Source organism: Lepidochelys kempii, chromosome 6, assembly GCF_965140285.1.
Source record: "Lepidochelys kempii isolate rLepKem1 chromosome 6, rLepKem1.hap1, whole genome shotgun sequence".
NCBI classification, from domain to species: Eukaryota; Metazoa; Chordata; order Testudines; family Cheloniidae; genus Lepidochelys; species Lepidochelys kempii.
The window spans coordinates 128,752,002-128,765,144 of record NC_136385.1 but is presented as its reverse complement, the minus strand read 5'-3'; the positions used below and the strand labels follow the sequence as shown (position 1 = coordinate 128,765,144).

The 13,143-nt window shown below is 42.2% G+C and overlaps 1 protein-coding gene across 2 annotated transcripts in view; it reads right to left on the bottom strand.

Moving 5' to 3' along the window:
• NEMF (nuclear export mediator factor) overlaps window positions 1-13,143 on the bottom strand; it is a 41,872-nt gene that overhangs the window by 12,320 nt on the left and 16,409 nt on the right. For both annotated transcript variants that reach the window (XM_073350220.2, XM_073350222.2), the window contains 11 exons: window positions 12,752-12,960; window positions 10,472-10,660; window positions 9,898-9,961; window positions 9,260-9,348; window positions 8,439-8,542; window positions 7,371-7,433; window positions 6,925-7,037; window positions 3,599-3,656; window positions 3,394-3,452; window positions 2,279-2,399; window positions 1,848-2,133 (listed from right to left, as the gene is read on the bottom strand). In XM_073350220.2, coding sequence (XP_073206321.2) covers window positions 1,848-2,133; window positions 2,279-2,399; window positions 3,394-3,452; window positions 3,599-3,656; window positions 6,925-7,037; window positions 7,371-7,433; window positions 8,439-8,542; window positions 9,260-9,348; window positions 9,898-9,961; window positions 10,472-10,660; window positions 12,752-12,960 — 1,355 coding nt within the window. The remainder of the gene's footprint in view (window positions 1-1,847; window positions 2,134-2,278; window positions 2,400-3,393; window positions 3,453-3,598; window positions 3,657-6,924; window positions 7,038-7,370; window positions 7,434-8,438; window positions 8,543-9,259; window positions 9,349-9,897; window positions 9,962-10,471; window positions 10,661-12,751; window positions 12,961-13,143) is intronic.

Sequence of the window (13,143 nt, the reverse complement as noted above, 5' to 3'; positions counted from 1 at the left end):
AGACTGAATGAATTGGAAACTGAAGTCTGATTTCTTGGGAGGACGGGTGGCAGTTTTCCCCGACTCACCCCTAAGTGCCTCAATGTCTACGGTGAGAGTGGTTCATTCTTATGCCCATTCATCTCGTTCCCTTCAAGCTGCTAAATAGTGCCATTTGTGAAGACAGCAGGGTAAGTGGTAGGAAGATTAGCCACTGGCACTAACTGGAGATCACCATCTCATTTCAGGTGGCAATAATTTTCACTCACTACCATCTTGAATAAGAACAGAAGTGACATTAGGCTTCCCATTTCCTGGGTCCTGGTAGAACACTTAAGTGGAAGAAGGTTGGTCTCCCCAAGTAGGAAAAATTGTAAAATGCCCTGTGCTTGAAGCACCCCTAGCCAATATATCTTGATTTTATTTTTTTTTTAATAGTCCCCCACATGGCATTCTCATAAGCAAATTAGGGAAACGTGGTCTAGATGAAGTTACTACAAGGTGGGTGCACAATTGGCAGAAAGACCCTACTGAGAGAGCAGCGATCAACAGTTCACTGTCAAACTGGGAGGGTGTATCTAGTGGGGTCCCACAGGGGTCAGTTTTGGGTCCGGTACTATGCACTATCTTCATTAATTACCTGAACAACAAGTGAGAGTATGCTTATTACATTTGCAGAGGACGCCAAGCTGAGAGGGGTTGCAAGCACTTTGGAGGACAGGATTAGAATTCAAAATGACCTCAACAAATTGAAGATGAAATTCAGTAAAGATAAGTGAAATACTCTGCATTTAATAAGGAAAAGTCAAACACACAACGATAAAATGGGGAATAACTGGTTAGCTGGTAGTGTTACTGAAATGGATCTGGGGGCTATCGTAGATCACAAATTGAAGGAGAGTCAACAATGTGATGCAGTTGTGAAAATGGCTAATCTCATTCTGGGGGTGTATGAACAGGAGTGTTGTATGTAAGACACAGGAGGTAACTGTCCCACTCCACTCGGCACTAGTGAGGCCTCAGCTGGAGTACTGTGTCCAGTGCTGGGCTCCATGCTTTAGGGAAGATGTGGACAAACTGGAGAGACTCTAGAGGAGAGCAACAAAAACAAAACAAGGTTTAGAAAACTTGACCTATGAGGAAAGGTTAAAAAAACTTGGGCATGTTTAGTCTTGAGAAAAGAAGATTGAGGAGGGACCTGGTAAGTGTTCAAGTATGTTAAGGAATGTTATAAAGAGGACTGTGATCAGTTGTTCTCCATGTTCACTGAAGATAGAAGTAGTAATGGGCTTAATCTGCAACAAGGGAGATTTAGGTTAAATAGTAGGGAACACTTTCTAACTCTAAGGGTAGTTAAGCTCTGGAACAGGCTTCCAAGGGAGGTCATGGAATTTCCATTGTTGAGATTTTTAAGAACCAGTTGGGCAAACACCTGTCAGAGATGGTCTAGGTTTACTTGGGTCCCACTTCAGGGAAGTGGGCTGGACTTGATGACTTCAAGGTTCCATCCAGCCCTACATTTCTATGATTCTATAATAGCATTGGCAATGGCCAAAATACCACATATGCCCCAGCCAGAGAATGCATTAGCGCGGTGGTTACTACAGTCAGGAGAAGGGGGAATAAGATAACCCAAAATGAAGAACTGTGTAACTGTGTAGAGAAGACCATCTAGGAAGGGCGGGGCAGCACTACCAGACATGTATACACTTGTTTTACTTGGTATTCAGGCAGCCTGCATCTTTGAACACTAGGATTAAATCTTATGTACTCATTGCAATCCCTCTTATCACATAAACATAGTTTAAGGCACTGACATTCTTAGAATGGCTCATACCGCTGACAAACGTGGAGGCTCTTTTGGTTACCTTTGTGGTTGAAGATGTGACAGGTCAATTGCAGTGTCTGGATAATTTATCTCCTCCTCCTTTACTTCACTCATCAGCTCCTGACCTTCAGCCTCTTCTTCAGATTCTACATCATCGTCTTCAGAGGTTCCCTCTTGTGCTGGTAGCTTGTTTATTCCATCCTTGTCTGCATGAGCAACGTCCTCCTCGGGGTTACTGTTAGACCTGACTTCAATACCATCAGGCATTTCTTGAGGCAGTGCCTTCTCATCATCAGTGCTGCTATCATCTCCTTCTGGTGCTTCTTCTAAATGAGGTAGGAGAAAAGACATTTCAGTTTACAGACACTAGACTAACACATTACTAATTCAGGGAGCTGAATGCACATCCCAATGTATTTTTAAGAGTTCCCAGCATGCCCACAGTAAAATATATTAAACCCTGCATAATACCTAGTAGCTCCACTTCTTCTGACACCAGTTCATTGGTACTACTGGTCACAGACTCCATATCCTCATCCTGCACTTTGATCTTTCGTTCGTCTCTGTGTCTCCAAACACAAGATTCTTCCACCTAAATGACAGAAGCAGGTCCTTTTTATTGAGCAAAAGGATTTCCAAGGAAACTGGCTTATACCAAACCCAATGAGAAACTGTAGTGAATGAACACGTGGAACTTCAAATCTTTCTACTGATTCTTAGGAACCCAACAACAATGTTCATCATGGGCTCCATTCAATGGACAGAATCCCATTGAGTTCTGTGAGGACTGGATCTGGCCAAGAGATTGAAAACTACTACATTAATGCAAGCTCTTGTGTGGAAACCATTTGGCAAATCTTAGTGTCCCTTATTTGTCTTGACATCATCTTCCTGTTTTTTCAGCATGCCCTTCAATCTTATTCCTCTCCAGGAACAAATTCTGTGTGTCCCTTGAACTCATTTACACATTCCTGAAACTGCCTTCCCTGGTGATTAATTTCCAGCCTTTATATGCAACAACTGACTTGCCTACTTCCATTTCTTTTCCTTATTTTTATGTAAAGTCTCCTAAGTTTTTGAGCTCCTTTACCATGGAAAGGAATAGGGGAAAAAGTTTGAAAGCATGTCCCTAGAAGATGAAGGCTAGTGGGAGCCCACTGTAGCTAGTCACACACCCATCAGACTGCCCACAAAAAGGGAGCTTTACAAACTCCTGCTAACACTTTAAACACTTGTTATTAAAAAAAAAAAATATCTGGAGGTGCCGTGGTCACAGGGTTTGTTCTAAATAAATAATTAAAAACAGGAATCCCACTCCAGGGGGGAAAGTATTTAAAGAGTGGCAGCTTCTTTGATAAGCTTAGCCCATTGTACCCAGTTTGTTTCTTCAGTTGGCGGTTTCTGAGCTGCATGCCCACTCTCATGAACTAGATTAAAGGTTTCTCTTCCATTCAGAGCTAACAGAATGATAGTGACCTACTGGAAGGGAAAGGTGCTCATGGGAATTAAGGATTGTTGTGAACTATTACAGCTTTATGTTTATGTAACAAAAAGGAGACAAATGTAAGCAATGAATGGGACAGTACCTTAAATAAGAAGCTAAACCCCATCATAAGATATGAAGGTGGAAGAAAGTTTTTTTTCCCTGGGGAAAAAAAGGAAAACATAAGGTGGTTTAAATATATAAACATATTTTGCCAGCTTCTTGCAGTGATCCTTGCCACTGTAGAAGATACAGATTTTTTGGACAATTGTGGTTTACAAATTGATGGTCTCTCTTCAAGTTCTCACCTCTTATCATGAAGCTCCCTGTAGTCAGATATTCTCCAGTTGGTGCTGTTTTAGACACCTGAGAAGAGCATCACATATTGTATATTTAATAAAGTACCGTAGAAAACGGTGCCTCACTGAGTAATAACGGTAATAAAAATGAGCATTTAAGCTAACTGAATTTCTGATTTCTAAGGACAGCTTTTTAACTTCACAAAGTGAAGAGTATTATAGGGAGGATTTGCTGAGGAACAACCTCCTATCACCTGAAGCCTTTAAATCATCACTGGATGTCTTCCTAAAAGATGCTCTGGTTCAACCAGAAGTTACTGGCCTTCATGTCGAAATCACTGGATAAAATTTAATAGACTGTGTTATGCAGGGGATCAGATTTGAGCATAACAGTCCCCTCTGGCCTTAAAAATCTATGAATCTGAGGGCTTGTTTTCAGTTCCGGGGTAAGCTGACCTAAGATACGCTACTCCAGCTACGTGAATAACGCGCTCTGCTGTCGATTTAGCGGGTCTAGTAAGACCCACTAAATTAACACCCGTAGGGGTGTTGATCTCCTCAGTAGTGAAGACAAGCCCTCAGTTTCTTCCCAGACCTAACTTAAGTGGGCTCTGTAATGGAAGACTCCCCATTCCACTGCTCCCAGGGCAATACTGTGCTCTGCTTGCAGGAGGTTCCTTTTGAGACCAGCCTTCTTAGCCAGAGGGAAAGTCCTTAATCAGTCTTGAGATTACAGGTTCAAATCACAGCAGAAAGAAATTGTTTTCCCGATAGGGAAGCAGTGAGAGATTCCAACAACTTTTTGGGAACCAGTCTTTCACTGTTAGTGCCCAAGACACAACTAAAACCACATACAGATACCTAAGTAGAGATACTAGAAATGTTTACATGAGCTAGCCTCAGTTACAATACAGTGCCATGAAGAAAGAACATATTGAAAAGGGTAAACTACAGCAGGCTTGGTGAAATTATGTCAAATGACTGTATCTAGAAAACAGATCAGCTTTTCATGTTGCCTGCCCATTCCAACATTCTAGGTGTTTTACGACAAAACAAACAAACCCTTATTTAATATGTGAATTAAAGTTCTAACAGAACATTAAAAACTGATTACACTTCTTAAAAATCATTCCCAATCTGACCTTGTGCTGGGGTGCACCACGCCCTTTGAGGAGGCCTGCTGGAGGCCTTGCGGTCCTACCACACTCCGCTCCAGAAAAGGCATAGTAAAGGTAGGTCCTCCAGGCTTGTGCTGAAAGGCTGCAGGGGAGCAGCCAATCAGACCCTAGCAGGCTCAGTTAAAAAGAGCAGCACAGCCACCTGAGCAAGTCAGTTCCTGACGGGGACTGAAAGGGAAAAGACAGAGACTCTCCAGGCAAGGAGGCCTGGGTGAGACCCTGCGCAAACAGGAAACAAGAAAGTAGAACCCAAGGACTATAGCCTAAGGCAGAGATTCTCAAACTGTGGTCCACGGATCACCAGTGGTCTGCCAGCTCCATTCAGATGGTCCGCGGATAGTTCCCTCTAAGGTGCACGCCTGGGCGGCCACCCACCTGATTAGTGGAGCCGTGCAGACATGGCTCCATTAATTAGGTTCCTGGACCGTGGAGAAGACACACATGTAAGGTGAGGTAGTGGCCTTTGGGGGAAATAGGGGGTAGGTGGGAGGGGGCAGTGGAGTGAGACGGGGGGTGGAATTTAGAACGTGCAAGGCTGCGGCTGCCAGAGGAAGAGGAGACTTTCCCCAGCTCCAGGGCTGCGGCTGCCAGAGGAAGAGGAGACTTTCCCCAGCTCCAGGGCTGCGGCTGCCAGAGAGAGATGGCCCTCCTTCCCAGCCTCAGCTCTGTGGCTGGGGAGATACCCCTCCCCTCCTTCCCAGCCCCAGCTCGGGGGCTGCCACAGCAGGAGAGAGAGGGCACATCCATTGCATTAGAAAGGTAAGACTACTGATATTAAAATATGAGTTGTGTGCTTTTATCTGTAGAACAAAATTTTTTTTAATTTTTTAATTTAATTTTTTTATATATAGTGCTTTTATCCAAAGCACTTTACAATAGTTAGCTAACGGTACAAACAATCTTTGGAAAGATCATTTAGTGGTCCACCGAGACCCTCAGCAATTTTCAAGTGGTCCGTGAAAAAAAAAAAGTTTGAGAACCACTGACCTAAGGTAATGGGTGAAGGTGATGGGACCGAGTGGGAAGCCATCCAGGAGTACCAGCAGCAACCAAGTAGAGGAAATAGTATGTGGCTGTTGTCTATAGGATACCTGGGTTGGGACCTGGAATAGTGGGTGGGCCCGGGTTCCCCCACCGTCCACAGGAGAAGTGGCTTAAGCCTCAAGGAGGTGATAAGACTCTGCATAAAAAGCCCAAGAAAGGGGCTGGGAATTTAAACAGGACCAGGGATGGGGCCGAAGACCCTGAAGAGGGCCAACCATTCTTTCAACTTTGTTACTGCCAGAAGGGGACTGAAGTTAAGGCATAAACTGGCTGGAGAGCTGGGATGCCAGAGAACTGCTGATGACAAAGTCTCCGGGGAGACCGCCTTGGGGGCAGTGTTCTCTAACAGGGCAGGGACAGACTGAAAGCTAGCCCAGAAGGGGCTGAGAATTGAGCCCAAAGGCAGGGCCGCAGATGACTACTTAGGCACAGTGATAGTCCGTGTTGGAACTTTGTCACCTGGAAGGGATTCCCTCTTGCATTTAGACTATGGCTAGGTCTATACTACAGCTTATGTTGGCATAACTTACATCATCCCCCTGAGAGAGACAAGTTACACCGACATAAGCGCCGGCGTGGACAGCACTATGTCAGCAGAAGAGCTTCTTCCACGACATAGCTACTGCTACTCGTGGAGGCTGAAGTATTTAAGACGACAGGAGAACTCTCTCCTGTTGGCTTAGAGCAGCTGCACCACTGTAAACTCTATAGTGTAGCCGTGGCCTATGTGTGACTTAGCCGGAGGGCTGAGCCACTGAAGACCCACCTGATGAGGGCAACAGGAAACAGGCAACCTGAGCCAAGAGAGAGTGCAGGTTTGCACCCACAGGAGGCGCTCACAAGAGATGAGTGCAGCACATCACAGACCTTTAACCTCTTTTTAAAAGATGCTGAACCCACAGCATTTCTTGGGTCCTGGGCCCATTATACCAAAGATTCACAAACCAAGGCCGCTGTCGTAGAGCCAGGGAGAACTTGTAAGGACCATCACATATAATACACAACTGTTTCTTTCAGTCTTTAATTTCATCGGTGGTGACATTTACATCGACAGTTCCACACTCATTCTTTCAGAGATTAACTTCTCAAAACGAACAGGCAAGATCTCCTTACCTGGTGATGATAGACCCACCAGGCACTAGTGATGACACGAGCATCCCACGCAGCACTGTAACATAATGCCATGGTGCCGGCCTCAGTCAGGGTCCGGGGAGGGATCAGCTCACCTGTAACAGCAACACCACCACATTTGCGTTAGCTGAGCACACGTTTAAAAAAGTAACCAGACATCGTACAAAAGCATCTCCGAGTGGGGATCTACAGAGGCAGGTCCTGAAGGCAATTTTCCTGCACAAAACAAGTACTGTGCTATTATGGCTTCCTCACTGGCTTGCACATTAATAAGGAAGGACTTCAGACTAAACCTCGTCAACTCGACGTCTGAAGTGAAACGAAGAGCGGACAAGGATGTAGCAGTACATTTTTACTGAAGTCCATTAAATTTCAAATTGTTTGTGTTTAACAGATTATAAATCAGAGCCAACCACAGACTTAATTACCTGTAGGATTCTTGATTACACAGCTAGTTGCACCATGTAGGTCAGCATGCACATATATATCTCCTAAAACAGAAGAGATAAGATTGGGACACATCACTGAGCACACTTAATTGCTGCACTGATCATTAAAAGAGGGTTCCAAGCTTTGAATTAGAAACTGATTTACTTGGAGCACTGCCAAAACATTCACATATTCAGGGGAAGTAATTATGTCTACTTGTCAGTTATACCCCATACTAATTGTCATTTATTCTGACATCAATATCATGGTGAACTAAGACCTTTGGTATGCTAATATATTGCAATACTTCTGAATTCTGTATTCTGCTGTAGAACAGGGGTTCTCAACTTTTTTCTTTCTGAGGGCCCCCCCGCAACATCCTATAAAAACTCCACAGCCCACTTGTGCCACAACAACTGTTTTTCTGCATATAAAAGCCAGGACCCAGTATTAGGGGTATCAAGTAGGCAACTGCCTGGGGCCCCACGCCACAGGGAGCCCTGTGAAACAAAGTTGCTCAGGCTTCAGCATGTGGTGGCTGGTCTCAGGGCCCCAGGCTTCAACCCCATGAGGTGGGGCTTTGGCTTTCTGCCCTGGGCCCCAACAAGTCTAATGCTGGCCCTGCTTGACAGCCCCTTGAAATCCACTCGCAGCCCCCCTACGGAGTCCAGGACCCCTGGTTGAGAACCACTGCTGCAGGAAAATACTAGCTATAACTTATGTCTATGGTCTTACGCTCCTCCATGTGGAACAGTGTACAACTGCAAAAGGTAAAGTCTGTTAGTTTGCTTTTTAACTCAGTTCAGGCAATTTCAAAACTATTGGGTGAAGCTGCATTCCATACCACACCTCACACATGGACATAATTATAAAGCTCCAAAGAACTTCAGTCTGAAATTCCAGACAATGTAGCAAAATGAGAATGCGTACAAGCAAGCTGAATTTTATACACAAGCTAATAAAGATCTAATAGTGTTCCTCAGTTTTGGATGTACAATACAAGCATTTATAACAATCAGCAAAGAAAACAAAAACTATGCTGACATGCTTGATTTAATCTTACTAACCTGATTTCAAATATCGCTTCACAATCATTTCATTCTGCTGTTGATCTCTTCCAGCTATAATGAGGTAATTTTCAGAGCTAATAAACCACAGGAACTTCTCAAACCTGTCAAATTACATCAAACCACGCTGTATAAAATAACTGGAACTGTTTGCCTATTACAGAAAGTATGGTTTTTGCCAGGGTCTCAGTACTTTAATGTATTACAGGTGGAAAGACAGGTATTCTCAAAGATACTTCGTTTTGTTGATCAGCTACAGTTTCATACATATGTATATGGCATAAATTCAAGGTATTGTACAAATGTAATTGGACTGTCAATCATATTCTTTAAAAGGACACATCAAGCAAATCTCACAATCTATTTTTTTTAACTATAATTGCTACTTTTAAAACAGCTGTTTATAAAAAGAGAGAAAGTATTTCTTTTCCATGTTTACTCTGTGTGCATTTAAAATCACTTTGTGTACAGTCAGTCTCCCCAGTTGTTTGTGTGGATCTTTTATATTGCAGATAGAGAAAATGTTTAAAATTTTAGGAAAACATGGCTTCAATCCCACAAGAGGATCCACATAGGCAGATCCGCGCACCCATGCAGAGCACTCTTGAAGGGCCCCACCCAGGTGGATCTACCGGCAGGACTGGGGCTTATAACTAAAACCACAACAACTGACAAGGGACATACGGGTGGGTGTAGTACCAAAACACTACTTTTAACTCTTTTTTTAAAAACCAAATTAGATTTCATGTCAACAACGTCCTTTTAAATTTACACAGACTCACACACTCATCTGAGAGGGTAACTATCAAAAGTTTACTTGCCAATAAACCTTTCTTGCTTTCTGAATGGTGGTAACTGTTTGAACTTCTTTCAATGTTTGCTTTGTCTTCTTTTCTGCTGATTTGAATGCCTGTTTAGGAAATATGGACATTCCCAATTCTACAAATGCAGTGATCATACAAGCAATAGCCAAACAGTAAGACAATATGAAGAAAAATACCCCCAAAATGTAGTTTGAGACAGTATAGTCACTCGTTTTGCACATAATTCAATTTGCAGACCTAAAAACCATTTCTGCCCGTGCAAAATCAGAGGCACTTCATTAACGGCTGTCTTAAAATCTTCATAATTTTGAAAAGGCATGTCTCCATTATTCCGTCATGTAGTTTCTCTAAAATGTGTGTTCTGAAAATAACATCAGCTACCTGATCATAATGGTTCTTGTTAATGCTGCCTCAGCTACTGGTCTGTCAGCATTTCCATTATAAAATGCTTTTAAGGAGTTCATAACTGTTGATGGAAACTAAATGATTCAAGGCTGCAACTTGTCAGCCCTACATGTAGGTTAAATTGTTTTGGCAAGCTTGATGGGAGGGGGTTGAAACATTAAATCAGCGTAACAGTATTAACACAAAAAAGGTACATTTTAAACAAACCAGGAAAAGGTAATAATAAATACCTTCTCTGCAGCTTCTACTGTCTTCTGTGTTTTTTTGGCTGCATGTCTCTTATGATCATAATATCTGTGAAACACAAATTCATTTACATCTCAGATCCCAGTATATTAACTCATTTTTAGAGCTATTTCTTCCCACGGTACTTCGTGCCAGCAGTAAATACTTCATTCTGATAAGGAAAATGTTATGTTTGGCTTAGCTTTTTTGCCTATTGCCTATCACTGTGAATCTGAAAATTGCATCAGTTGAAATGAAGTTACTAATTTATTACCCTCACTAGAAATGTAGAGCCCTGCCTTTATATTTACTTTGCAGAGAAAGTAGCCATTATGTCCTGTGTCTGTTTCTATGCTTGATGTAATTAACATTAAATTAAAATGATTATCAGAGACTGGTTAACACAGAAATGGCAAGACAACATTCTGGGGCGGAGGAATGGACAGTCTATAACTAAGGTAAGGCTACACACTCTAAATATTTCTGTAGGAAAAAGACTAATTCCTATGATAGTAGCAGAGTCTATTGAAATTAAGCTAAGGAGCAGACTACTAAAAATATACACATTTTAAATCTTACTTTTTAGCATTGGCATATGCAGACAAACTGAGATCAACATCAACCAACAATGGCTTGTTTTTCTGAGGTTTCTTCAGCTGTTTATTTTTATGCTTTTTCTTCTTCCCTTTTGGTTCTTCAACTTCTTTCCAATGATCAGCTTCGTCATCTTCTTCTTCCTCCTCCTCCTCCGATAATACATACGGGTTTCTATCAAAATATAAAAGTATATTGATTGTCTTAAAAAGTACTCCAGACTTTTTATTGTAAAAGTTAGCAAGATGCATTCCTCCTTCCATTAATTTTGTAAATAATATTACAAAAGATACACACTCTTGTTTTCAATCTGAAGAAGGCTCTATGGTTATGAATAAAGATAAATGTATAATTATAACAGTTTTGATTATGCACTTTCACACAGGAGAAGGAGGAGGAGAACAAAGATGAAACAAATACAGGACATTTTACCCTTGATCTTTGTGCAAAATGAAGACTAGATAGTGGCTCATTATGTTTAATCAAAGCAAATGCAAGCTAGGTAACGGTCTGAGATTTTGTGAAATATCTGATCCATTATCATGAAGCTATTCTGAGCATGTATTACTTTGAGTTGCCTTTACTACTCATCAGCACAGTAAACTCTGTCTTCTATTACTATGTTTGACATGTGTAGCCTTAAGGAGGTAGAGGAGCATACAGCATAAATAATGTTTTCTCTGTATCACACAGCAAAGTATACTATTGTTTCCATTATCTTGTGTAGATTCAACTGTCTTTAGATGATGTGTATGATTAGCTGTGTGACCTTAATTCATATTGTGAAACAAACTGAAATAGCAGAGACACTGATAGATTCCAAGGCCAGAAGGGACCATTGTGATCATGTAGTCCAGTGGTACCCAAGCTTTTCCTCTTGCACGCCCCCCCGTACCACTAATGGAATGTGCATGCCCCCCCACACTCCTGGGCCGGGAGTGGAATCATGGCCAACCTGGTGGCCACGGCCAAGGCCTAGGAGTGGAGCTGTGGTCGGGAGCCGAGACTAGGGACCGGAGATGGGAAGGGGTCTGAACCACGGCCGGGAGCAGGAGCACGGCCGGAGATGAACTGGAGGCAAAGTGGAGCTAGGTGGTGCTCCCTTCCCACCGCCCCACAGAGGCTGGCCCAGGTCCCACTGCGCCTCCCCCGGACATTCCTTCACACAGCCCACAGTTTGGGGACTACTGATCTAGCCTGACCTCCTGCATTACACAGGCCATAGAACTTCCTCAAAATAATACAGGAAGCAAATTGTGACAGTGAGCAGAAGCAAGATTATTTCAGCCCCACATTTTACTCAAAAGCTGGAATATATATCTGGAAACCCCTATATTCACTTTTTGCTTATCGGTACAATTCTCATATCCTTCTTTTCCATACTGACTTAAGGTATTTTCCACTATCAGTTTTTTACTCTCTATTAGGCTTCCTAATTGGGGGGTGGGGGGTCTATATATAAACTCAAACGAAGATCTCTTATATTTGGGTTTAGGCTTAGAGGATTTCCAGTACATTTACACAGTTAAATATATTTCTAGTTTGTTGCCGATACCTGCAGGACCCTTATGTTTTGTACCTCATTTAGTTTTTTTATTTTTAAGTGTCCGCAAGGGCAAGGCACTGATCCAGTATCAAGCTTCTTGTGATGATTTTCCTGGAGGGAGCAGAATGATCTAAATCACAGCTCATACCAGTTTGAATTTTGAACTCTAACTTGTTTACTGGGCCATCTTGTCCAGCCAGCCTACAGCATGCTAAACTTTCAACTAGATTCCCTCTTTTGGGCATCAAGGAATGTCAAGATTATTTAAGTTACTGATTTTTTAAATGCATTTGTTTTGCATAATATGCTTGGTGTTGCCTGTTGCATCAAACCAAATGAGGCACGTTTCCCGGAACTGCCTAGGACATGCAGGTAAAAGTGCTTTTGCTCACTACTGCCCTTTCCTCTTAGACATTTCCCACCACTTTTAAAATGTGACCAGTTAACTCTTGCTTTTATATGCTTGAAGAGTCTATTTCAGTTATTGAACTAAAGGAAAACCAAGAAAGAAAGGTGCATATCGGATCAGTGCCTCTGTCTGTTCACAAAGCCCTCACACTCACGCTTTAATGTTGCTAAAACCCAGCACCATGAATACATTTGACATATATTAACTGACAAAATAATGTAAGCTCAAATGAAGATGCTCTTTTCCTAGTTAACTTGCTAGTTGTGGGATTAGTCCCTCTTAATGTCTTGTTGATCTACAACATACTTACTTTAGTAGCATTGTGATATGATTTGTCTGAAGCTTTAATTCTTTGATTGCACTCGCAACAGGGTCTCCCTGAGCCTGAGCTTCTTTTACAATTGCTCCAATTTCAGTCCAGTCTATCTGGTTGGCTAAGGCACTGCGGACCACCTGGATAGCTCGGTCAACTACGTCCAGGTTCATTTCTACGAGTTCTCCTTTTACCTTATCAATTTCCTTCAGGAAAGAAAAAGCTCTCTTACAATTCAGACTAAAAACCAATTAAATTTCATAAAAATGATGATTAAAGAAACAAATCTATACAATTAATACAGCTGCACTAAAATTAAACACATTGTTCAAAAGATGACCTCTTCCAAGGGCACGCAAAGCATTGACAAGAAGCAGTGTATCATCACT